This window comes from Acanthamoeba castellanii, assembly GCF_000313135.1.
Source record: "Acanthamoeba castellanii str. Neff unplaced genomic scaffold scf7180000084770, whole genome shotgun sequence".
NCBI lineage: Eukaryota > Discosea > Longamoebia > Acanthamoebidae > Acanthamoeba > Acanthamoeba castellanii.
The window spans coordinates 832,303-856,078 of record NW_004457532.1 but is presented as its reverse complement, the minus strand read 5'-3'; the positions used below and the strand labels follow the sequence as shown (position 1 = coordinate 856,078).

General features: G+C 59.4%; 10 protein-coding genes across 10 annotated transcripts; 6 read left to right on the top strand and 4 right to left on the bottom strand.

Annotated features, from left to right (window-relative positions):
* Positions 1 to 142: 142 nt before the first annotated feature.
* On the top strand, positions 143 to 1,179 carry ACA1_267320 (yiaA/B two helix domain containing protein; the record flags this gene model as incomplete). Its single annotated transcript, XM_004341511.1, has 4 exons — positions 143 to 267; positions 540 to 667; positions 742 to 944; positions 1,033 to 1,179. 4 exons carry the CDS (start codon positions 143 to 145, stop codon positions 1,177 to 1,179), a joined length of 603 nt encoding a protein of 200 aa, XP_004341559.1.
* Positions 1,180 to 1,275: 96 nt separating this feature from the next.
* ACA1_267310 (PHDfinger domain containing protein) lies at positions 1,276 to 3,640 on the top strand (the record flags this gene model as incomplete). Its single annotated transcript, XM_004341510.1, has 9 exons — positions 1,276 to 1,454; positions 1,627 to 1,766; positions 1,919 to 1,931; positions 2,019 to 2,122; positions 2,252 to 2,739; positions 2,868 to 2,963; positions 3,021 to 3,161; positions 3,301 to 3,372; positions 3,467 to 3,640. 9 exons carry the CDS (start codon positions 1,276 to 1,278, stop codon positions 3,638 to 3,640), a joined length of 1,407 nt encoding a protein of 468 aa, XP_004341558.1.
* A 495-nt stretch (positions 3,641 to 4,135) lies between these two features.
* Positions 4,136 to 7,682, top strand: ACA1_267300 (inositol polyphosphate phosphatase, putative; the record flags this gene model as incomplete). Its single annotated transcript, XM_004341509.1, has 13 exons — positions 4,136 to 4,372; positions 4,409 to 4,609; positions 4,678 to 4,789; positions 4,908 to 5,098; positions 5,206 to 5,429; positions 5,532 to 5,813; positions 5,899 to 6,094; positions 6,193 to 6,405; positions 6,636 to 6,698; positions 6,832 to 6,889; positions 6,983 to 7,107; positions 7,210 to 7,323; positions 7,425 to 7,682. The coding sequence occupies 13 exons, from the start codon at positions 4,136 to 4,138 to the stop codon at positions 7,680 to 7,682; spliced, it is 2,274 nt and encodes a 757-aa protein (XP_004341557.1).
* Positions 7,683 to 7,832: 150 nt separating this feature from the next.
* On the bottom strand, positions 7,833 to 10,137 carry ACA1_267290 (uncharacterized protein; the record flags this gene model as incomplete). Its single annotated transcript, XM_004341508.1, has 8 exons — positions 7,833 to 7,970; positions 8,050 to 8,184; positions 8,300 to 8,371; positions 8,454 to 8,560; positions 8,672 to 8,881; positions 8,975 to 9,175; positions 9,290 to 9,385; positions 9,528 to 10,137. 8 exons carry the CDS (start codon positions 10,135 to 10,137, stop codon positions 7,833 to 7,835), a joined length of 1,569 nt encoding a protein of 522 aa, XP_004341556.1.
* Positions 10,138 to 10,361: 224 nt separating this feature from the next.
* On the bottom strand, positions 10,362 to 13,614 carry ACA1_267280 (coatomer subunit gamma, putative; the record flags this gene model as incomplete). The annotated part of the gene is made up of 7 exons (XM_004341507.1): positions 10,362 to 11,660; positions 11,754 to 12,348; positions 12,437 to 12,657; positions 12,747 to 12,912; positions 13,034 to 13,152; positions 13,244 to 13,443; positions 13,584 to 13,614. The coding sequence occupies 7 exons, from the start codon at positions 13,612 to 13,614 to the stop codon at positions 10,362 to 10,364; spliced, it is 2,631 nt and encodes an 876-aa protein (XP_004341555.1).
* A 393-nt stretch (positions 13,615 to 14,007) lies between these two features.
* On the top strand, positions 14,008 to 14,592 carry ACA1_267270 (ribosomal protein L14, putative; the record flags this gene model as incomplete). The annotated part of the gene is made up of 3 exons (XM_004341506.1): positions 14,008 to 14,037; positions 14,076 to 14,177; positions 14,290 to 14,592. 3 exons carry the CDS (start codon positions 14,008 to 14,010, stop codon positions 14,590 to 14,592), a joined length of 435 nt encoding a protein of 144 aa, XP_004341554.1.
* A 1,157-nt stretch (positions 14,593 to 15,749) lies between these two features.
* ACA1_267260 (methyltransferase domain containing protein) lies at positions 15,750 to 17,450 on the bottom strand (the record flags this gene model as incomplete). Its single annotated transcript, XM_004341505.1, has 8 exons — positions 15,750 to 15,781; positions 16,107 to 16,248; positions 16,327 to 16,466; positions 16,519 to 16,687; positions 16,788 to 16,891; positions 16,959 to 17,058; positions 17,164 to 17,361; positions 17,430 to 17,450. The coding sequence occupies 8 exons, from the start codon at positions 17,448 to 17,450 to the stop codon at positions 15,750 to 15,752; spliced, it is 906 nt and encodes a 301-aa protein (XP_004341553.1).
* A 226-nt stretch (positions 17,451 to 17,676) lies between these two features.
* Positions 17,677 to 19,044, bottom strand: ACA1_267250 (oxidoreductase, short chain dehydrogenase/reductase superfamily protein; the record flags this gene model as incomplete). Its single annotated transcript, XM_004341504.1, has 7 exons — positions 17,677 to 17,926; positions 18,031 to 18,226; positions 18,335 to 18,366; positions 18,451 to 18,511; positions 18,604 to 18,672; positions 18,752 to 18,889; positions 18,969 to 19,044. 7 exons carry the CDS (start codon positions 19,042 to 19,044, stop codon positions 17,677 to 17,679), a joined length of 822 nt encoding a protein of 273 aa, XP_004341552.1.
* A 505-nt stretch (positions 19,045 to 19,549) lies between these two features.
* ACA1_267240 (ubiquitinprotein ligase) lies at positions 19,550 to 20,594 on the top strand (the record flags this gene model as incomplete). The annotated part of the gene is made up of 5 exons (XM_004341503.1): positions 19,550 to 19,628; positions 19,763 to 19,877; positions 19,983 to 20,035; positions 20,220 to 20,348; positions 20,470 to 20,594. The coding sequence occupies 5 exons, from the start codon at positions 19,550 to 19,552 to the stop codon at positions 20,592 to 20,594; spliced, it is 501 nt and encodes a 166-aa protein (XP_004341551.1).
* A 380-nt stretch (positions 20,595 to 20,974) lies between these two features.
* ACA1_267230 (methylenetetrahydrofolate reductase) lies at positions 20,975 to 23,756 on the top strand (the record flags this gene model as incomplete). Its single annotated transcript, XM_004341502.1, has 10 exons — positions 20,975 to 21,062; positions 21,231 to 21,479; positions 21,547 to 21,576; positions 21,714 to 21,797; positions 21,882 to 22,141; positions 22,256 to 22,462; positions 22,551 to 22,630; positions 22,734 to 23,089; positions 23,201 to 23,379; positions 23,526 to 23,756. The coding sequence occupies 10 exons, from the start codon at positions 20,975 to 20,977 to the stop codon at positions 23,754 to 23,756; spliced, it is 1,764 nt and encodes a 587-aa protein (XP_004341550.1).
* Positions 23,757 to 23,776: the final 20 nt, after the last annotated feature.

The window sequence follows — 23,776 nt, the reverse complement described above, 5'->3', positions numbered from 1 at the left end:
AAGCAGAAAGCCGTACGCATCCCGACCTTCCATCACACCCACGATCGGTCTGCCGCAGGCGTGGGGCCGTGGGCGGGTCACATCGATCCAACAACCTCACAAGCGCACATCTTACACTCAAAAAGACGAACATCCAGCGATCATGGCAAGCGTAGAACGTTCCACCAACCTCTACACGCTCGGCAAGGAGACGGCCCACATGGCCGGCTGGGAGGAGTCGGCCAAGAGGTGGGGCATGATGAGCCCCCTCGTGCTCAGCTGTCTACGGTACCTCATCATGGAAGTAGGAGTTGTGCATTACCTTTCGTTCTACTTACCTCGAGCATTGATGTGTGCCTTGACTTCAATGTCCCCTCTCTTGGAGGTATAGGGGCTCCACTACACACTACTTGGGCGTGTGGGCCTCTTTCGCTGCTGGCGTGGCAGCAACGAGCTGGGGACTTATCAACATGCACCTCGACCGTACTATTTCCTCTCCTCTTCTTCTGCCTCTACTTCCCAACCTCACTGGCTGAGGTGGGAGCTCTCGCAGATGAAAGGAAGGCGTTCCTGGGGATGGGCTTCACCTTCATGACCGCCAGCGCCTTCACCCTGGCCAAGACCATGCGGGACTTGCAGGAGGCCAACAGCGTGAAGCACCTCGTCGACGCCGGCATCATCAAGACCCGTATGCCACCACTTGCTTCTCCACTGTTGCCGTGGAGGGGTCAGCTCACCGCGGCGCTTTGCTGTGATGTGCAGAGGGTGGGCCGGAGGTGGGCGAGACGATCGTGTCCAGCATTGGAGGCAGCGCCGGGTGGGTGCTGCATTCGTGGCTGGCGTTTGGCGCCTCGATCTCGCTGACTGCCTGGGGTCTGCTCAATCTGCCCATCGCCGATGAACGCAAGGTGTTCCTGGCCACCAGCGGCCTGCTTCTTCTCACCTCCACCATGAACCTGGTCAAGGTGCACACCCGGCTTCCTCAGCTGCGAATACGCAGAGCATGGTGGCTGACCCTGCTGCACCACTACATTTCGTCATGTCATGCCGCAGGCTGTGAGGGACCGCATCGATGCCAGGAGGTTGTCGGCGCTTCTCGAAGACAAGCAGCACCTGCAGGAGAAGGGCAAGGAGAGGGACAGGGAGATGGATGAGGTCATCGAGATCGACAGGTCGACCAGCTCCCTGGAGACCTTTTAGTGTTGTGGTGGAGGCAATCCATAAAGTTCTTGTTATTGTTTCATTTTCTTATCATCTTTCGCGATAGAATCGTTGAGCGCGTAGAGGGAGAAGAAGATGAAAAGGAAGAGTTCCTCTACGGTCGGGGCGAGTGAAGCGCGAGAGGGCGAAAAGGAGGCCGCGGCCCAGACTGTGGATTCGAGAGATGATGAATGGACGGGGGCGTGGTTGGAAAATGTGAGCGGATCCGACATGGTGGGAGAGCCAGGCGTACCTGCCTGCGTCCCGCTCCGCCTGTCCGCCCCTCCTGCTTCCCCCACTATATTAATCGGGCGTCTGCGCCCTTCGGTTGATCTGTGCGTCCCCCCCTCGTCATCTCCCCCTTCTCTCTTCGTGTACTCGCTTGGGACGCCAACGCGAAACAGTTTGCTGCTAACGACGACTAATACGCTCATGATGGCGTGACAGATGGCTGGACTCGCCGAGACGCCCGCTGCTGGTGTCGCGGCGGCACGCCATGCTCACCTACCACGCCGATGCCGACGCGTGGGTGCTGGAGGACCTCAAGTCGGTCAACGGCATCTTCGTCAACGGAAAGAAAGTCGGCCGTACGCGCTCGCCACCCTCCACCCTCCCCAATTGATTGCTGGTTGTAGCCCTTCTTGACCATGCGCTGATGACGACGACGTCATGGTGTGGGCTTCTTTGTGCTTGTGCTTGTACTACTATCCGCGTTCTCATTCTGCTGGGGATCGTATAGGCGCGGTCCTAAGGTAGTACCATGGGCTCATTCTTGTTGTTGCCTCTTGTGTCTTCTTCTCGTGATGGGCCTCACACGTGCTTGTCATCTCCCTCTTCAGCGACGGCGATTTGATCACGTTCGACGAGCGAGGCGGACGCACGCGCACCGGCGCCACGAAGCAGCTCAGCGAATGCGTCTGCATCTATCGCTTCTACAAGTCCGGTACGCCATTATTGAGACTCTGATCGCTCGTGCTGATCGAGGAGAGCGAACTCTGATCGCCCTCGCCATATGCTGTATGCACACTGCCGCTGTTTACGTAAAACCAACATTAAAAAAAATCAACAACAGGGTACAACACCAGACCGAGAGGAGAGGCCGACCAGCGGACAACGGCATCAGCGGCGGCGCCGGCAACGACGCGCGAGCAGGCCGCCGGGTCGGGGTCGGCGGACACTGCCCCGCCCGTCGCGAAGCGACCGCGCAAGGACCCCACAGCCGATTCCGCCAAGTCAGCGCCGGCCATCGCCAAAGTGCCCGATTCCCAGGATGAAGACGAAGAGGAGAAGGAGGAAGACGAGGAGGAGGAGGAACTGGAAGAAGACGAGGAGGAGGAGGAAGAAGAAGAAGAAGAAAAGGAGAAGGAGAAGGAAGAGAAGAATGAAGAAAAGGCGAAGGACGAGGAAGAAGAGGAAAAAGAGGAGGAGGACGAGGAAGAGAATGAGACAAACGGGGCGGATAAGCAGAAGAAGAACGGAAAGGAGGAAGAGAAGGAGACCGCGAGCGGTACGGCCACCAATGGCAACAATGCTGGCAGCTCCACCCCGACCAAAGGCGCGGTGCGTATCTACCACCCCTCCTCCTGCTCCTGAGCCTCCTCCGTCTCCCTCTCATTCCGCCCCCACCCCGGTGGGGCCAAGTTGCACTAACTTGCGCCGCCTTCTTTGGGGGGGGGAGGCTGGTGCAGGCCTGCAAGTGTGGGAAGACCAAGGCCGAGGGTCTCATGATCCAATGCGACTCGTGCACCTCCTGGTCTCACGCCGGATGCGTCGGTCTAAGCAAGGTACTTCTACCACCACTACTATAGCTCACCTGCTCATCATTCCAACAAATGGTGCAGGCCAAGGCGGCGCAGCTGAAGAGCTGGCAGTGCGAGGCGTGCCGCAGCAAGGGCGCGGTGCCCGCCCCGTCGGCCCATGTCGAGGACGACCCGCGCCAATGGACACTCACCGAGGGCACCATCATCAGTTGTCTGCCTGAGGTAACCACACACGACACACGACACACGACACACGACACACGACACACGACACACGACACGTGACACACGACACACACCACGTCCTTGTTGTTGTCTCACACCTCATGGCGGCATCGTCATAAATTGGGCATATGTCCAGCCAGCGAGTGGGGATCGGTTTTGGCTCGCCGAGGTGGTTCACGACAAGAGGAAGGGGCAACGGACTGTGCAGGTACTCACCTCGGGCTCTTTTCCTGCTGCCTCAGGGACTAAAGATGTGTTGGATTGTTGTGTGTGTGTGTCGTGTGTCATGTGTCGTGTGTCAGGTGCGGTGGTTTGAGAATGACCCGCGGAAACGGAAGCTGCACTACGTGCGGGGTGCAGAGCAGCGGCTCGCAGTGGCGACCATCATCTGCCCCGACGTGAGTGACCTGCTCGCCAAGGTGGGGCCAAACCTCTACAAGCTCCAGGACGATCCGCGCCTCTACACGATCACCTAGGCACCAGCTCTCATGGGTCACTCACATCAACGTGAGTGTGGCGAGCGTGCGCCCACTTCCTCTCCTCCAACGTTGACCATCATGCTTGTCATCAGCTCATGTAGTCCAGGAATGAACATATGTTCACAGCTCTGCGTGCCAGGTCGTCGTCCAGGACGGGCACCACGGTCGCGTGTGGCTGTCTTTTTCCCGCACGTTTTCCCATTCCCCATCTTTTTCTCTTTTTTCCCTTTCCTTTCAGTTCACGGTTACCTAACAAGTAGCGGAAAACGCCCCTCTCCCAAACTGGGCCAGGCTTGGGTGGGTGGTCGTCACCACACTCCAAACCAAATAGACCGGGACACACCAACAACATCAACATCGCCGTGGTAACTATCATCATCAAAAGAGAAAAGAGTAGACAGTCATCACCGTAATCTTCATCCGATGTGGCAGCCCTCGTCCGCCCAGTCACAACAAACGACTTCTTCTGCAGAGGGCGGCGGCGGGTCCAGCATGGGCTTCCAGACCATAGGCGACGCCCGCAGCTTTCTGAAACTGCCCCCCTACATGTCGATCAGCCGCACGCGCCACAGAAGCGGCGGCCGGTGGGCCACCATCGATGATGAGGTGGACCACCATTCGCCCCGCCTCCTCGAGCCCCGCTCGCCGCGGGGGCAACTCGCCGCCTCCCAGCCGCCCTTCGAGGTCAAGTCTGTCGCCGCTCCCACCGACGTCATTCTCACCCGCAGGGTACGATCCACCCCACACCACCCACTTTCACTTAAGGTGGCGCCTGACGTCGGACATGGCTTTGGTGGAAAGAACTGCGACGTGTGTCTGCCGTTTGTGGTGGAGAAGGTGGTGGGCCGGGGCACCCGCAAGAAGCCGCTCGTGATCGAGGTGGACTTCCCCGGCCGCACCCTACGCTACCGCTACCCCGACGGCCGCAAGCCCACCTTCCAACGGCCCCACCACACCCTCCTCCAGGTATGGACCACACTCGCACGTGCGAGTGCGATCTGACACGTTGTGTGTGCGTGCGTGTGTGGTTGCAGGTCTTGCGGTCGCACGTGAACGAGAAGAAGCTCAAACTGCTGTGGAGCGGACGGGAGAAGTTCGAGCGCCTCCTCCTGCCCTCCCGCGAACAGCTCGAACGCTTTTACGAGGGTACCGCACCTTCACTTCTCTTTCTTTTTCTTTTTTTACGTATTATTCCTCGCATTCCGTCTGGCTGATCCCTCATCATCGTCTCCAATCGGTGGGTCTGGGTCTGGGGGCGCGCCAGCCGCGTGGGCGGTGCGCAGGGACCGGGGCGGCGGAGACTCGGTGGAGGTGTTCGTGGGCACGTGGAACATGGGCAACGCGCCACCGCAAAAGTGCCTGAGCCCGTGGCTGCAGCCCGAGGCCAACTACGACCTCTACGCCATCTCCGCCCAGGAGGTCAACTCCGAAACCGATCTCTTCAAACTGGTCCAGGTACCCTATGCGTGTGCGTGTGCGGTCGTGCGTGTGCGGTCGTGAGTGTGCGGTGGAACGCGTGTGTGCGCTATTGGTGACAGTGTGGTGTCTGAGCCACCGTACAGGCGCAACTGGGCGAGGATTACGTGATGGTGGCGACGCAGTCGTTGATGATGATGCGGCTGATGGTGCTGGTGCGGCGCGAGCACCGGCACCGGATCTCGGGCGTCACGACGGGCTCGGTGCCCACGGGCATCGGCAACGTGATCGGCAACAAGGGCGGCCTCGGCATCGCCCTCAAGTTCATCGAGACCTCCCTCTGCTTCGTCGGCTCCCACCTCGCCGCCAGGTACCCTCCCCCCCAGCATTCCTCACATTCTACCCCCTCGGCCACTCATCTGCCGGTGTGTGCGGTGCGGTGTGTTGCGGTGTGTTGCGGTCGTCTGGGAAGGGATGAGAGGGTGTATGCGCGGAACGAGAACTATCGGACGATCGTGAACCATCTGCGGCTGACGGACAGCTCGTTCGATCTGACGAACCACTTCCACGCGCTCTTCTTCTTCGGGGACCTCAACTACCGCATCAACACGGGCCGGGCCGAGGTGCTCCGGCTCATCGCCGCCGAGCGGTGGGACGAGCTCTGCGAGGGCGACCAGCTCCTCATCGAGCGCAAACACAAACGCTGCTTCGCCGGCTTCACCGAACCACCCATCCGCTTCGCTCCCTCCTATCGGTACCTGCGCACGACACGACACGACACGACACACGCGTAACCCGACCAATGACACGACACGACACGCACCACGACACGCACGTAGGTATAATCGGGGGGATCGGACCTATTCGGAGGAGAAGATGCGAACGCCGTCGTACTGCGACCGCATCCTGTGCAAGACCCCGCCCAACTTCAACGTCGAGTGCCACGCGTACGCCTCGTGCGACCAGCTCACCACCTCCGACCATTCGCCCGTCTTCGGAGTCTACTCCGTCCCCCTCCTCTATCCCGACATGCATGTACGCCCCCTTGTCCTCGCGCACCTCGTCTCGTTGGTCGTGTGTGCGTGTGCGTGTGCGCGTGTGCGGTGGTTTGATCGATGTGTGCGTGTGCGCAGATGGTGCAGGAGATGGCGGTGACTCGTAATCTGGAGCAGGGGTTCGGGATGGGGCTGGATGTGATGCTCACGGACGTGACGCTCACGCTGGTGCCGCCGCCGCCCTTCTCGCCGGGCTTCGCCGCCACGGTCCTCGTCAAGTCCCCCAGCCCCTACCTCTCCTTCCACGCTCCCTTCCTCGCTTCCCAATCCCCCACCATCACCGTACCACGCGTACGCCACCCCTCCTGCCCCCCCAACCAACCAATTTCCCACATAACCCTCGCCCTCACGGTGATGTCGTGTTGGTGTGTGGCGTGCGTGACGTGTCGTGTGTGTGTGTGTCGTGCGTGTGTCGTGTGTGCCGTGTATGTGGCGTGTGTGGCGTGTGCGTGTGGCGTGTGTGTGTCGTGTGTGCCGTGTATGTGTGTGTGTGTGTGTGGTGTGTCGTATCGTGTTTGCAGACAACAACGGCGACGTGGAGTTATCACCAGCTGCACACCATCAGCCCGAGCCGAGCATGGCTGGTACGCCCCGGCCCAGCCCTCTCAGTGCACGGGTGAGCGAACAACGGCCGATCACTCACGCGCCTCGTCTCGTTGTTCGTGTTCGTGTTCGTGTGCGGCGGTGGCATCGTGCATTGTGGTTTGGTGCGCGCAGGCCAACCAACACATGTGGATCCTGGTGCACGACAGCGCCGCCAAGGACTCGGCCAGTCGTTTGGGTGTGTTTCTTCGTTCTTTCTTCCCTTGGTCTGTGAGCGCGCAGCTGACAAGTGGGCGGTGGCGTGTTGTGTGCAAACAAACAACAGCGCAAGGGGTGATATCGCTGGACGTGAAGGGCACCGAACCGCGGCCGTTCCGCATCAAACTCTTCGCGAGCGGGCTGCGGGTGGGCAAACTCACGGGGTCCGTGGCCATCGCGGAGAGCCCCACCGTACGCACCTCTCCCCCCAAGCTCACTCCCCACTCCCTACTCACGCCCCCTTTGTATGTGTCTCGTTGCGTTGTGTTTGTTGTGTGTGTGTGTGTGTTGTAGAAACACGAGCGACAAGAGGAAGACATCGAGGCGGAGAGCACACAGGAGGCCGCCACCGTCAAGCAGGGCTACCTCAGCAAGGAGGGCCACAACCGGAAGTCCTGGAAGCGACGGGTATGATGCTCTACACCCTTCCCCCCCCCACTCTCGCCACCCATCGTCACGCCTCTACTCGCAAGGCCAAGTGCTGACCACCACCTTCTCTGCGCGCGTAGTGGTTCGTGCTGTACTCGAGCGGTACGTTGTCGTACTACAGCAGTCCGTCGGCGCGCGCGGCGCTCAACGACGTGCGACTGCGCAACGGCACCGTGATGGCGCTCGAGTCGATGAAGCGGCCGACCCTCAAGCTCGAGGTGCCTCGTCGCGTGTTCTACATCGCCACCACCGATCAGCAGGAGCTGGCCTCGTGGGTCGACGCCCTCTCCAGGTTCACCCAGCCCGGCAACGGGAGCGACGCCGCCGCCTCCTCCTGATCCTTCTCCTCCTCACCATCGTCTCCTTCAACCCACCGCGTCTTTTGGCAAAGACCGACAGCCGTATGTATGATGTGGTCAACGGAAACACCATCTTGGCTGCTTGATCTTGGCTTTAGGGGGGTAGGGTTCATGACGGGGGGGGGGCTGCTACTGCGATGAAGCGGAAGGCGACGATGATGATGGCGGCGAAGGTTGGTCGTGGGGCAGCTCGAGCTCGATCAGGGCGGCGATGGTGGCCTCCTCGCTGGTGGCTGGCGTGCGGCCCATCGTGATCTTGAATTGGAGCTATATCGGCGTGGTCATGGTGGTGGGGGATGACGATGATGGTCAGCAACATGATCGGGAGCGGGGGCGTGTAGGTTACCTTGACGTGAGAGGAGGCGAGCGGGCCGACGCGGTATCGGAGGGCGAGCTTGTTGAGGTGGCGGTGCAGCACGACGCCCTCGTTCTGCTTTCGGTCTCGCTCGGACAGCTCACCGTACACGTCCGTCTCCCAAAACTACACACACACACGACACACAACAACGACAACAACAAACGGGACGACATCAGGAGCCGCCCAAGCAACCAAAAGACATCAAAGGCCGCTGGCGATCAACGAGAGCGAAGGGCACCTTGTCGTACTCGTCGGCGACGCCCAGGAACGTCTCCACGGGTTGTGCGGGCTGCACCTCACCGGCGCCCTCCTGTAAACAGCGCGTCAGAGGCTAATCGCTACGCCCAAGATGAAGATGAAGAAGATGAAGATGATGATGATGATGAGTGTACCACGGAGGCGGTGATGATGAGTGGTAGGTGGGAGGAACGCTGCGGCGGGTTGGCCAACACCACCCGGAACGCCCACCAACCGGAGGCCTCGTCCTGCAGTACCTCCTCTGAACAAAGAACGAAGACGACGAAAGCGAAAGCGAAGAAGCCGATTGAAATGATGAGCCGGGGCGACCAAGAAGCTGTTTGTGGGGGGGGGGGAGAAGACGACTACGAACCGAGGGAGATGAGCGGGAGGTAGAAGAGGGCGGCGTGCTGCCGCTTGAAGTCGGTCTTGGCGCCGATGAGGTCGGGCTTGATGAGGAGCTTTCCGCAGGGTCGACACCGCTTGGAGACGCGCGTGCCCAGCAGCCACCGCTGCGCCGACAGCTCCGAAACGAGCCGACAGTCCGGGTTGGGATCGAGCAATCGCTGGTCCAGCGTGGCCGCTGACACGCACACGCACACTGTAAGAGAGCTCGACATATAGAAACGGGCGTGCGTGCGTGTGTGCGTGTGTGCGGTATGTGTGTTGCACGTACTCTGGGAGACTTGGAGGGGATAGGAGGGGAGGGTGTCGTCGGGAGCGAGTTGGAGGGGAGACTCCCGCTTCACGGCGGCCAGCGAGAGCTTGGCGTCCTGGGCCAGGCGCGCCTGCTCGACCTGCTCGACGGTGATCGGCCCCAGCGGCGCCTTCTGTCCGCCCTCCTGGACCCCCGAAACGAACGCTGCAATGTGAGCCCCTGGGCGCTACACGGGGGGTAGTAGCTGGGAGAGAGAGAAACGTACAAAGGAGGGGGGTGGGGGCGCGGGCTGGTGGTGGAGGTGGTGGGTGGAGCGTTTGGAGGCACGGGCACGTAGGCGCGCCTCCCTGTGTTCGCGGTGGAAGGCCTCTACTTGCTCCGCCACGCGCTTCTGGCTCTCGTCCCCTCGCTCGCGCTTGATGAACGACGCTACACGACACGTCAGCGCCAGTTTTTTAATAATAAAAATAAAATAGCAAGCACTACGCCAGACAACAAATAATAAACAAAAGAAATAAATAAAAGAAATAAATAAAAGAAAAATAGAATATAAAGAGAGGGAGGGTCGTACTGACGAGGGCAGTGGGGGAATCGGCGTGGAGGGGCGAGGGCAGGGCGAGCGAGTTCCAACGACAGAAGGAGCAGTGGAGGTAGACCACCCTCTGTGGGGCGGTAGCGCCCGTGGTCGGCGTAGCGGCAGAGGCGGTGGTGGTGGGCTGGTCCGCTACGCGGGCGAGCTGCTGGGCGAAGGAGAGCGGGGCGAGGCAGGCCGGGCAGCGGAAGCACTTCTTGCAGCGATGGCGGAAGAGGGCGGCGTCGTAGGAAGTGACGTTGTCGAGGCACTGCCCGCAGTACTGGGCCTCGACCTCGGCCGTCACGCAGCGCGCACCGCAGCGCACGGCCCCGCAGTCGCCGCACCAGTAGCCCGCCCCCTCGTCGGAGACCCCCGCAGCCCCACCACCGGTGGTGGTGGCCCCCGCCAGCCCGCTCCACGCCCCACAGCCCCCGCAGCCGTACCGCACCCGCGCCCCCCGCGCCAGCGAGATCGAGGGCTTTACAGAAGAAGTAGAAGACGATGTGATCCCACTTGTACCATCCACTGCGGAAGTAGCTATCGTCGTAGACCCTGGTGCTCGCCCGAACAGAGCCTCCTTCAGCCGCCGTGAACCCTCCATCGCCATCTCGCTCACTCCTCTTCGTGGCCCTCCTCGTTTGCCTTTTTCTTTTCTTTTTAAAAGAAACTATATTTTCCCTGTCCGATTCTCGCGCCATTTCTCGTTCTTCTTCAAGCAGGCCTTGTTTGTTGTTGTGGTTGGGTGCTAGGAAGCAGCAATGGACAGGTGAAGCAAAGAGGAAAGGGGCGGTGAGAACAAGAAGAGAAAGAAGAGAAGGAGGAGGAACATGTTTAGAAGGCGGAGGAGAGGAGGCGGGAGGCGAGCGGGCTGGTGGAGCGGACGGTGAGCTCCATGGAGACGCCGGGGGCCGAGTCGTCCATCTTCATGCGGATGCGGACGAGGGCGGGCGCGTTGCCGTCGACGAAGGAGCCGCTGAGGAGGAGGATGTGCTTGGTGCGCTTGGGCGGGACGACCTCGGTCTTGTCGCAGGCCTGCATGCCGAGGAAGTCGATGATCTCGTTGACGGCGTCCTTGAGTGACTTCATGGTGGAGAGGGCAAAGATCTCGACGAGCTCGTTGTCCTCGCCCAGCGCGGCCCACTCGTCCTTGAACGAGGTGCAGTAGGTCTTCTTCATGTAGTCGGCGACGGTGACGTCGAGGTTGTCGAGCGGGTACTGGTCCTCGTAGCCGGTCTCGTCGGCCTCGCCCGTGGCCGGGTCGACGTCCTTGACCTGGAACTTGAGCACGTTGCCAAAGGAGCCCGTCGGGTAGGCCTCGGGGTCGTGGCTGGCGCACACGTAGGCGGCGCCGGGCACGCCGTAGACGAGGCTGCTGGCCTCGAGCTCCCACTCGACCCTGAAGCCGGGCGCGCTCGAGGCGTCCATCTTGACGACGACGTTCTCCAGCACCTGGGCGTCGAGCGTGTTGGTGCAGTTGAACTGGAACACGACGTGCTCGGCAAAGATGTGCTTCACGCAGTTGACCACATACTCGGTCTCCGACTCGGTCAGCTGCTGCGGCGCCGACGACTTGAACACCGGCCCGAGCGCCGCCAGCTCCGGAATGGCGGGCAGCTGCGCGGCGGCCGGCCTGTCGGCGTCGGGCTTGAACACGGGGCTGAAGCCCTGCGACGACCCGTACTTGCTTCGCAGCAGCTCGGACGGCTCGGGCGCGATGGGCGTGACCGGCACGACGGCGATGTCGAACGGCTGCGCCGACGGGTTGGCGGCGTACTCCTTGAGGCACCGCTCGAGGTTGTCGAGCGGCACCGGCAGCGAGTCGAGGATGAGCGTCTGGGCGAGGTCCTGGTCCTGCTGCAGGAGGCGCAGGTAGAGGGTGGCCCGGTCGCGCACCTCGTCGTCGCTGTCGTGCAGGCAGCGCGAGAGGAGGATCGAGATCGACGGACGCAGGGCGGGCAGGCCCAGCGCAAACTTGGCCAGCGCCGAGAGGGCCGCGGCGCGCACGTTGGCGCTCTCGAGTGTGAGGCGGTTGTAGATGTATCGGATGTACTTGGAGGGCGACGACGTCGTCGGTCCCTCCCGTCCGAGCAGGTTCAGCACCCGCGTCGACAGCTGCGTGAACTCGCAGTCCTGTTGGTGTTGTTGCCACGTCACCATCATCATCATCAGTTGACGACCGAGGGCGAGAGTGTGGTGTGGGTGTGGTGGGGCGGGCAACAGTACCTCGATGAACTCGCAGAGGTGGGCGAGGCCGGGCTCCTTGGCCTCGGGAAGGGCGGCGATGATGGTGAGCATGGCGTCGACGATGGCCTTCTTGTACTGGTAGCCGCCCTCGTCGCGGAGCATGTTGGCGAGAGAGGTCATGAGGGTGCGGTGCTTCTGCTTGTACTTGAGGCACAGGGTCTTGATGGCGTCCACAACGACGATCTTGAACTCATCGGAGATGTCGTTGATGAAGTTGGTGATCTGCTTCATCAGGCGGTCGACCGTGGTCTCAGCGCCCGTCTTGAGCAGGGCGGTGATGGCCAGCGTGGCGATGGAGCGGTTCACGTCGCCGATCAGGTTCTCCATGTCCGGGTTGCACACCGTGACCGAGAGCGGGTGGGTCGAGGCCACCTTGTTGAGGGTGCGCACGGCCGCGAACCTGAGGCTGGCCTTGGGCGAGCTCAGGAACATCTGCAGCACCGCCACCGCCGGCGTCAGCTCCTTCGAGGACACCGTACGCAGGCCGCAGATGCCCCGCGCCGCCTCGTAGATCACCACTTCGCTCTTGTGTCGCAGGCAGCTCTCCAGGTAGTCGTACAGACGACCGCGCTCCCTGAATGTTAAGAAGACGGGGCGACGATGGTGTGAGCCTTCTGATGATGGCTTACTTAAGAGGGCGGTTGGGGGGGAGGAGGCTGTACGTGTCGTCGGACTCGTCTTCGAGCACCTGGCATGTGTATCGGATGAGGAGGCAGTGCGCGTAGTGCGAGCGCACAGGGCTGCGGGTCATCTCCGACACCAGCTTGGAGACGGCCAGGCGGTCGTTGCGCTTGATCTGGTGGAGCAGGCCCAGCGCGTGGTACTGCACCATGGTCGACTTGCTCTTCACCGCGCTCTGCACTTCACTGAACCACCGCTTCACCTGCACGCCTCGTGTGGTGAGCTCGCCATTGAGATGAATGAAGAAGCAGGAGGTGACAAGAAGAAGCAGAAGAAAAGAAGAACGCGTACGATGTCAACGCCAGCGGGAGAGCCCTTCATGAGGTGCATGCCCGAGACGAGAGCGGCGCTGGCCACGTAGGCCTCGCGATCGACGATGGCCTGCTTCAGGTAGCGCTCGGCCTGGCCCAGCATGGCGACGTCGTTGATCTTGCAGAGCACGCGGATGGCGTTGGCCCTGAGAAGAGAAGAGGAGTAGAGAAGAGGAGAAAGGAAGAGAACAACCAGAAGAACCGGGCGGCGTTGAGCCCAAGGCGCGGAAGGAGGTCGCGTAGAGGAAGAAGGAGGCGGCTACGCACCTGTAGAGGTCGGTCTTGCTGTTCATGTCCTTAGTGAGGCAGCTGATGACGATGATGACGTCTTCGGCCAACGGCAGGAGCTCCTTGAGCACGAGATAGACCATGCGACGCAAGTTCACCTGCGGTCGACCGGGAGCAAAGAAGCAAAGAACAATCATGAGATGACGGCGTCGACCTCCAAGAAGTAGAGGCGGATTGGGAGGGATGTACATCAGTAGATTGGAAAAGCATGGTAGTGGCGAAGAAGAGGTCGGTGGCCTCTGTTTTGGTGAAAGTCTGGCCCTGACCGAGAAGGTAGAGGATCTTGGTAATGAGGTGGCAGCATTTGCGCGGATTGATCGGGCTCTCGTTGAAGATCCTCTTTTCCTGGAGCACCGAACCTTTGTCCACTCCCATGAAGGGATCGTAGGCTGGTGGCGCCACAAAAGGAGCGACAATTAGGCACTGAAAGACTCACATGGCCTGACTCGAAATGAGCCTCAATGTCTTCTTCCTCTCCACTTGCCGCATGACAACACGCGATTCCACTAAGAAGAGGGGGAGGGCAAACCTTCATCATCATTCTTCTTTTCGGGATTCATCGTCGGTTTACCCTCACGCCCTCCAGAGATCGTTTGCGCAATTCAAGAAGCGTGGAATGCCCCCTTACGTGATGGCGAGGAGAGTGATGCGAGAAATCGAGTGGGCTCAACTCGCCTACTTCCAGAAAATGCGATGATGTACGCTTGTGTGTCTCTGCAAGGCTAGCGCCACTCCACGTCGTCACCCCCCCGCCCGAGGTTGCCACGTCATGTCGACGTCAGCAAAAACTCTGGAGGCTGGATAAATCCCATTGCGCTCATTTTTTCTTTTCTCCCTTTCTCCTTTCTCTCCCCTCGCCGCAAGTCGTATCGGCCATCCCTCCCTGTCACAATGGTACGGGCTCGTGGTTCTCAATGTGGGGCGGGCTTGATCGATTGAATCGATAGGCTTGAATGGGAAGGAGTTGTATAACCCAAGGACTGGTTCTGATCTTTTCTTTGCATTCATTTGTACCTTATAGGTGTTCAAGCGTTTCGTCGAGATCGGCCGCGTTGCCGTCATCAACTACGGCCCCGACGCCGGTAAGCTCTGCGTCATCATTGACGTTCTTGACCAGAACAGAGTACGCCATCATCTTGCCCATTTGCTCGGCCGGGACCATAATCGCTGACGAATTGCTATCAATTTAGGCCTTCATCGATGGTCCTTCCAGCATCACTGGTGTCCAGAGGCAGGCTATTCCCTTCAAGAGGCTCGCCCTGACCGACCTCAAGATCAAGATCCAGAAGTCGCCCCGCCTGAAGTCCCTCGTCAAGGCTTACACTGAGGCCGGCATCCAGGAGAAGTGGGAGGCCACCTCGTGGGCTAAGAAGATCGCCCTCCGCAAGAAGAGGGCTGCCCTCAACGATTTCGACCGCTTCAAGATCATGCTCGCCAAGAAGGAGAAGTCCCGCGTGGTCCGTCAGGAGCTCAGGAAGCTCACCAAGGAGTTCCACAAGAAGGAGAACGACGCCAGGGTGGCCGCCAAGAAGCAGTAAGCTGCCTCCTAACCTGTATGAATCAGAGGGGCAACTAAACTTCTTCACACCAAAACAAACACCGTCGCCCCCGCCTTTCTTTTTCCTCCCCTCACGCGAACAACCACGACCAAGAACTTGCAACTCTCACTTCTCTGTTCAAACCAGCCGCACCACGGTGTCGACCGTCGTACAGCCTCGAACGACTGCATCCGATATCAATGACACCGGCGGCAAGCAGCAGGTGTTACGGCCACCAGCGTGTATGCAGACTCAAGGAGCGGCGCTGCACGCTGGGGATTGACGTCGACCGCGAGTCTTCCCGCTCGTGTCGTGTGGTTCAGCTTGAACGGTCTCACGCCTGAAGCCCTGTCAAAGGAACGAGCGAGTGGAATGAACCAGCTTGCCGGTGATGGGCCTGCTGCTTGACCCGCCCTTGATTCAGGCTGCCGACTCCAGGCCTGCCAGAATACCTGGCCAGGGCGAACCAGAGCCTCTGGTACCAGCTCCCGTTGTGTGTGGGGGAGTAAACAGGAACAGTGGTGTTCCGCCAAAGTGAAGCGATCCATAAAAAGATGGTTGGCTTGGACGACGTTTAAACTACCACTTGCACCACGTCCAAGTTGGTTGGCCCAGTCGTGCTGCAGCGGCTTTGACTCAAACCTCTGGCCTGATTGGAATTTGTCCCATTTTGGGCGTTCCACCGTACCGCAACGAGACCAGGAAACGCAATAGGGAACAACACACCTGACCAATGGCAACTCAGGGTTGGGATTTGGGCAGGGGATCCCCACGCCCGGGCGGGACGACCGGGAGGCCGTTAGTTCGTTTGTACTTCTTCTTTCGCAGCCAGACCAGCTAAACTGCAACACCGCCACATCACCACACTCCTCCAGCTCCTGCTTCAACCATGATGTTGAACCACGTCAAGTCATTCCTGGTGGCTCTCTCGATCATGATGCCGCTGGCCACGGTTGCGACTCGAGCCGATACCTTCTTCGCAGACCCGTGCCTGCTCTTCGGGGCCGCGCTGTTCTTCCTCTTCTGCGTCGGCTTCGTTCGGCTCGAGGAGGTGCCGCCCCACCACCAGCACTCGGCCCAGGGGCAGAAGCTAGAAGAGACCCGCCACGCCAACACGGCCCGCGACGACGATGTTGAAGGTACCGACAAGGCCGTTATTATTGGCTGCGGCAATACCCCAGACCAGGGCCTGCGCAAGCGAAAGAGGAACATCGACGACGATGGAGAAGCAGAGCGCGAGCTGGAAGCAGCCGAACCCTGAAAGCCAACCCCCCCCCCTTCGCCCTCTTCAAGAGTTTAGTCCCCCCCGGTGCCAGTTGTGGCGTGTGTACATAAAAGGAGATTCACACCATTTGAATTGTTAGCCCAGTCGCCCAGGCGTAGATGATGATGATAAAGATGGTGTTGTAGATGATGTGAAAAAAAAGCAATAATTGATAAGGGTAGGGCTCATGAGCAGCTGGCGTGGTGGAGGGGCCGCCGGCAAGTGATTACAACGCCGCCCAGCCCGGTACGGCGCGAGGGATCGAAGAGCTGAGCCACGGTCTGGTAGAACGCGTCCAGGCTCTCCACGTGATCATGGTCGCCCTGCACCCGCTTGTGTCGATCGAGGTTGGCGCGGTACTGGTTCGCTCGCTCTCGCACGAACTCCCACCACTTCACACATCGGCGACACCGCACACGTTAGCAAGAGGAGGAGAGCAGCCATGGGTTGTGTGGGGGAGATGCACGCACGCTCGAGGTCACGTCCTCGAACTCGACGTCGACGAAACCGGCTTGGCCTAGGAGCTCCAGGTACCGGTCCTTCGTGGGGATGGGCATCGCGCACCCCACCTGCTCCTCCAGCGCTTGCTTCGTGTGCTGATTCATTTCTCCTGTATCGTGTGTGAGAACAATAGAGGTGGCATTGGCTGCGAGCGGCTCTACCTGCTTCATAGTAGTCTTCGAGGTAGAGTGCGCCTCCCGGTTTGAGCAGGCGGCAGCAGCGGGCGAACAGGTCGGCCTTGGCCTCGATGTGCAACACCGTGAGGATGGACATCACACAATCGAAGCCCTCTCCCCGCGTCGTGTACTTCGTCAGACTTTCGTCCCCCATCTGTTCGGTACAGACACAATAGTAAAGGTCATGCATGTGAATGGTCTCTTTCTGTTCAGCGTTAGCACCCACACACACGGTTGACATGGGTGACACGTACATGAAGGAAGTCGCCCTGCACAAACCGTACGTGGTCGCTGTTCCGCAGCTCGGTGAGCGAGGTGATCTTGCAGGCGGCGGCGCACATGTCCTCCTGCAGCTCCACTGCTCCGTCGTGAGGTGAGCAGCTTGCCCTCAGCCGAGCCCAGCAAGCAGCGCCTTCCCGTCGTACCTCCCACGACGCGCACCCCAGCCTTGTGCGCCAGATAGCGGGCCGGGCCGCCCAGCCCTGACCCCACGTCCAGTACCTCCTGCCCTTGCTTGAGCCCAACCTACATGGTCCACACATAGAAGCAGCCGCATGGGGGTGGCAAGTGAGCGAGAAGAAGCGCGTAGCGGCCAAAGACAGAATAATAATAAGAAAGAACGTGTAGGACCTTGTGGATGGTGCGGTCGAGGGCGTGGGTGCCCTCGTAGTGGAGCTGATCGTGCGTCCACACTTGCTCGAGCGGGAGAAGGATCGCGTTGTCGTCTTCGAAGTGGTGCTGGTGGTCGAGGCCCAGTTTGTGCTGCTGCTCCTCGGCAATTTGGTCAAGCTCCTTGAACACGCGCACAGCCTTGTAGAGGCCCACCCCCTTGAGCCCCTCTCCTCCTTCCCCCTCATTCTTCTTGTCTTCCTCCTTCTGGCGCCCAAGCTCAGCACACTCGTTTCCACTGACTCCATGCTCTACACAACGCTTTTTCCTTTTCCTTTTCCTTGTGCTTCTTCTTTGTTTTTGTGCAGCCCTCCACCTTGCTCTGTTCAATGTTCTTTGCTTTGATGCTTTGTGTTTGTTCTGGTTCTGTGCTGCTGGTGAGCTGGTGTGAGTTGTTGGTCGCTGGGTCACGAAGGGACAGCTCGAAGAAATGCGTTTTGGTTGGCTGGGATTTAAAATCTGGCCAATGGGAGATCACAGACGGGCAGCCACGTGAGACTTCGCTGACTTGGGCGAGGGAGCCGTCGAGGGCTGCCACAGGTCACGGCCACCGCGCACCGTTACCCGCATGACAGCGCCAGCAAGCCCGGGGTCGGTCGCCAGCTCCACCACGCCCCGCGCCACCTCCGGCGGCGTCAGCAGACTGCCCCCAATGGCCCGCTTGAGGCCCTCCACCACTTCGTCGGGGCTCTCGCGCACGAGCGGCGTATCAGTGAACGTCGGGCTGGTGCGTGTTGCGTGTTGTGTGTCGTGTGTCGTGTTGCGTGTGTCGTGCGTCAGTCACGCGCGCGGAGAACGTAACCAGGAAAAAGAGATGGATGACGGCACCAGATGGCGTTGACGCGGATGCCGTTGGACTTGCCGAAAGCGGCCAGGGAGCGGGTGAAGTTCACCACGCCGGCCTTGGCGGCGGCGTACACGGGGGACTGGGGCATGGGCAAGAGGCCGCCCATCGACGATACGTTGATTACCACACCGCCCTTCTCGTTGTCCGCCATGGCGCAAATGGCTTGCTGGGTGCCCTCTAGCACACGTGCAACAAAGCACACACGACACAACACACACGACACACACGACACACGTGGTTGGTTGCACTTGCGACATCCAGACATGATTGTGAGCGCGAAGGTACCAATCACAGCGGTCAAGTTGATGTCCACCACCCTGTGTGTGCACCCAGTGAATAGACGCAATTAGCTCTGTGATGTGGTGTGCGGGCTGACGCTCATGGTGGGAACGGCCACGCACTTGCGCCACACGGCTGCGGACTGCTGGAAAGGGAATGCGAAGCCCAGGCCGCCCGAAATGCCTGTGGGGACGCGACACACGCACAAGCACAGTACAGAGAAGGCACGGCTCAGTCGATGCTACGACTATGGAACGAGCACGAGTAAGAGGTACCAGCGTTGTTGACCATGATGTCGAACCTGCCCCACTTCTTCTTGGCTGTGGCGATCGCCGCCGCAATGTCTGCCGTGGCGGTGGTGGTGGTGCGGACGCGTCAGTCCCACCGTCGGGCAAGCCCCCACAGCTCAACTCCTTTTCGTACCTTCAGCGCGAGTGACGTCGCACTTGGAGAAGACGATGGCGCTGGACTTGAGCTCGGGCGAGGTGGGTTCCTGCAGGTCGGCCACCACGACGCGTGCGCCCTCCTGCACCAGCGCCTCTGCCACCGCCTTACCGATGCCTGGCCCACGAGGCGTGTCGTCAGGCACGCGTTGGGAACGCCTCCCCACCTGGTTGAAAAGGGGGCAGAGCAGTGGTACCTGAAGAACCACCCGTGACGACCGCAACCTTGCCGGCCAGGTCCCATTGCTCGCCCACGCCGGCGTGCTGTGCCATGGCGGGAAGATAAATAATCAACCTCGGTGATCGACTACACTTATGGCGATTTTCTCTACTCGGTTGTATAAAGTGTCCTATTGGCCCAATGCATCCAGAATTTCTCCACATTTTCTTCCTTTGCTTTGAAAATCGACGACATGAAATTTCCAGCTTTGCTTCTTGTGGGGGCTGGTGGTTTGCGGGAAGCGGTTGTTTTGATCAGTTGTTTCGCCTGCCGTACCTTACTTGTGTGGAGACCCGCACCCTTTTCTCATCAATCAACCGCAAGCAAGCATCTCATTGATCTTATTGACCGCAACTTCACACAAGCACCACACAACTCACGAACCCAAGCTTCCCGCTGTACATTCTGTAAAAACCGCCCACCCCCAGCAAGCCAACGAAGATGTCGTCCCCCAACAGGCGCAAGGAAACTGATGTTATGAAGCTGTACGTCCCCCCCTCTACTTCCTCATTAAAGTGCATCTGCATTATATCCTGATCCTCTCGAGCAATGTGAAGCATGATGAGCGAGTACGAAGTAACCATGCCAGGCGACTGCATGACCGAGTTCAACGTCAAGTTCAACGGACCCAAGGAGAGTACGTCGATCCATCCTGTGCTGCGCAGGCTACTTTGCTGACGTGGCACAAAAGTTCTTGGAAGATGCCAGGCAGCTCCTACTCACTTCTCATCTTGTACTTTGCATCTCTCTCTCTTTCTCCGCGCAATGCAGGTCCGTATGAAGGCGGCATATGGCGTGTGCGGGTAGAGCTGCCGCAGGCCTACCCCTACAAGTCGCCCTCCATTGGATTCGACAACAAGATCTACCACCCCAACGTGGACGAAGCGTGCGCACCCTTCTCCCACCCACCACCGCCTGAAGCACACAAACGCGACGCCTCGCGCCGCAGCAGACTCGTTGGTGGCAGTTTGCTGACTGTATATATTTACAGGTCGGGGTCGGTGTGCCTCGACGTCATCAACCAGACCTGGAGCCCCATGTTCGGTTCGTGCCCCTCCTCTCCTCCACCAATCCACCTCATCAACACACCATTCCACCACCTTTGGTGCGCTTTAAAGTCGGCGAAACTGCTGTGGCAAGTCTTGGCGCGGCGCGCGACTATAGCTGTTGGCTCGACCTGACCTGACCTGACCTGACTGGTTTTAACTGTTCTACCCTTGCGGCGCAGATCTCATCAACATATTCGAAGTGTTCCTCCCGCAGCTGCTGCTCTACCCCAACCCGAGCGACCCTCTCAACGGCGAGGCCGCCGCCCTCCTGCTCCGCGATCCCGAGCGCTACAAGTCCACCGTCAAAGGTTCGTGCCATCATCTAGGCCTCTGCAAGATGCTGTAGTGGTAGTTGTAGAAGTAGTAGTTGGCGTTGCGTGCTGAGACTCACGATCACCGTGGTGTGGGCCACTTGTCTCGCGAGCGCAGAGTACGTGAAGAAGTACGCGACGGAGGAGGCCCTGGAGGCCAAGTCCGAGAGCGACATGAGCGAGGACATCAGTTCCTACAGCGACATCTCGGACGGCGAGGAGGACGAGGGCGTCTTCCCGTAGTCGGCGCCTCTCGCGGTGGTCCACTTTTCAGTCCTCCTGCGCTGATTTTCTTCCCATGTACAAACGCGGGCGCCTCTTATCTTCCTCTTCCTCCTTCCCCTCTTCCTGTTGCATTATGTAGATAACAACGCACACAACACACCAATACATAGTTTTCTCTTCTTTGCTGTTTATTATTTATTATTTATACTTTATTACCGGAAATAAAAACGGCGGAAAGTGAGCAAAAAATGGTCGAGGCCGGAATGGAGCGAGAAACGGAAAGCCAGAAGGAAAAGTGGCCCGCAAGGATTTAGTGCATTTGCCGAAGCCAGCGTAGTACGCGATTGTTCGCTCGCAAACCCCACTCACGATCAACCCTCCTTTGAGCTCTGTACAAGATGAAGATTATTGATAAGATCAACGCCGCCATCGAGGAGAAGCGCACCATGTTCTCCTTCGAGTACTTCCCGCCCAAGACCGATGAAGGTAAAGCCGCTTCCTTGACGTTGCAAGTTCCAATTCAGCAACGCCTTGATGTGGGAGCATACACTCAACGGCTTGCTCGCTTTGTTATATGAAATCACATTAATCTCGAGTAGCGGCATTAATTGTATGCTCACATTAATTTCATTCCATTCCATTCCCATGCACAAGGCGTGATCAACTTGTTCGAGCGACTCGATCGCATGGCCTCGTTCGAGCCGGAGTGGATTGATGTGACGTGGGGTGCCGGCGGCAGCACGGCACAGAAGACTCTGGAGATTTGCGCCACCGCCCAGAAGTATTGCGGCCTGGAGACCATGATGCATCTCACCTGCACCAACATGCCGCGTGCCGAGATCGACGACGCCCTCCGCCAAGCCAAGGCCGCCGGCATCCAGAACATCCTTGCCCTCCGCGGCGGTACTCTCTTCCCCCCGACAAGCAGCTTGGCCCTTCCCGGTCTAATTTTCTCTCGTTTTGCCGGCAGACCCTCCCCGAGGCGAAGAGTGGAAGAAGGGTACGGCTCCGAAAGCCAAAAGTCCAATTATTATTTGTATTATTATTATTATTATTATTTATTTGTTATTGTTTATGTGCGTTGGCGTTTTGACCGCTTCAAGCTGGCCCGGAACTAATGCACGTGCTGCTGTCCAGTCGAGGGAGGCTTTGCCCACGCGGCCGACCTGGTGCGCTACATCCGGGCCGAGTACGGCGACTTCTTCGGCATCTGCGTTGCCGGTGCGTTGTCGTCTCGGCGCCTCCAGCTTCTTTCTTTCTTTTTCTTTCTTTTTCTTTCTTTGCTCACGGACAGCCTACCGACAGGCTACCCCGAGATGCACCTCGACTCGGAGAGCCGCGACAAGGACCTGGAGCACCTGAAGGCCAAGATCGACGCCGGTGCCGATTTCATCATCACGCAGCTCTTCTACGACACCTCGCTCTTCCTCAAGTTTGTCAACGACTGTCGTGCCCTCGGCATCAACTGTCCCATCATCCCCGGTATGATGCCCATCCAGACCTACGGCGGATTCAGGCGCATGACCAGCCTTTGTAAGACCTTCATCCCCGAGCACATCAACAAGGTACGCCGCACGGCACACGACTGCCTCTAGTGAAGAAACGAAAAGAGTGTGAGCGTTCGCTGACTTTTCTCGATTGGTTCGTGGTTGGTTCGTGATGTGGTTGTGCGTGTGCAGGCCCTCGAGCCCATCCAGGACGACGACTCGGCGGTGAAGAAGTACGGCGTGGACCTGTGCGTGCAGATGTGCCGCGACCTGCTGGCTGCCGGCACGCCCGGCGTTCACTTCTACACGCTCAACCTCGAGAAGGCCGTCACCCAGATCCTCGAGGACCTCGACCTCATCGCCGCTTCTCGCCCCTCCCGCGCCCTCCCCTGGCGTTCCGTACGCGCTCTCTCGCTCTTCGCTTTCGCGTTCGCTTTACCGCGAGCTCATTCGTTCTTTTTCCTCTTTTGTCGACACACACGCGTAGTCTGCCTACACCAACCGGAAGGAGAAGGAGGACGTGCGCCCCATCTTCTGGGCCAACCGACCCCGATCGTACATGTCTCGGTACGTCGTCAGCTCCACTCCACTCCACTCCACTCCACTCCACTCCACTCCACTCCAATCGCTGAGCTGAGCTGAGCGGCCGGCCCCCTCCAATGAACAACAGTACGGCGTCGTGGGACGATTTCCCCAACGGCCGATGGGGCGACTCGCGGTCGCCGGCGTTCGGCGAGCTGAAGGACTGGCACTTGGGCTCGATGGCGCCGCCGAGGAGCAACTACAGCAAGCAGTGGGGCGTGGCGCCCGAAAAGGTGGAGGACATCATCAACGTGTTCGTGGGCCACTGCGAGGGCAAGGTCACCCGCCTGCCCTGGGTCGACACCGCCATCGCGGCCGAGACGTCGGTCATCCAGCAGCAGCTCATGAAGATCAACCGCGCCGGCTTCCTCACCATCAACTCCCAGCCGCGCGTCAACGCCGCCGACTCGTCCGACAAGCTCTTCGGTTGGGGCGGCCCTGGTGGTGCGTTCTTCTTCTGACGACTTCCGCACATTTTCTACGCTCCAGGCTTGGATGTGTTCAGCTGCTGATTAGTGTGTGTCGTGTGTGTGTCGTGTGTGTGTCGTGGTGCAGGCTATGTGTACCAGAAGGAGTACCTCGAGTTCTTCTGCTCGCCGGAGAACAAGGACAAGCTGCTGGCCCAGATGGTCAACTTCCCCACCCTCTCCTACCACGTCGTCAACGTCAAGGGTGAGTCCGTCGCCAACACCAAGGGCACCGCCGCCGTCACATGGGGCGTCTTCCCCGGCAAGGTACCCTCTTCTTCTTACATCTCTCCGGCCGACTTTAAACCTATCAACACATCAACACATCCAACACATCCACACATCAACATATCTAATGCACGTGACTTGTTCGTCGCGTCGTTTGGATGAACGTCGATTAGGAGGTGGTTCAGCCCACGGTGGTGGATGCTGCGGCGTTCCTCGTGTGGAAGGACGAGGCCTTCACGCTGTGGGAGACGCAGTGGGGCAATGCCTACGAGGAGGGCTCGGTCTCGCGTGAGCTGATCAAGGAGATCCACGACACCTACTTCCTCGTCAACATCGTCGACAACAACTTCATCTCGGGCAACCTCTTCGACATCTTCGACAAGGTCATCGACGCCTCCACGCCCAGCGTCGTCTAAAGCCCCACAGCCAAGACCAA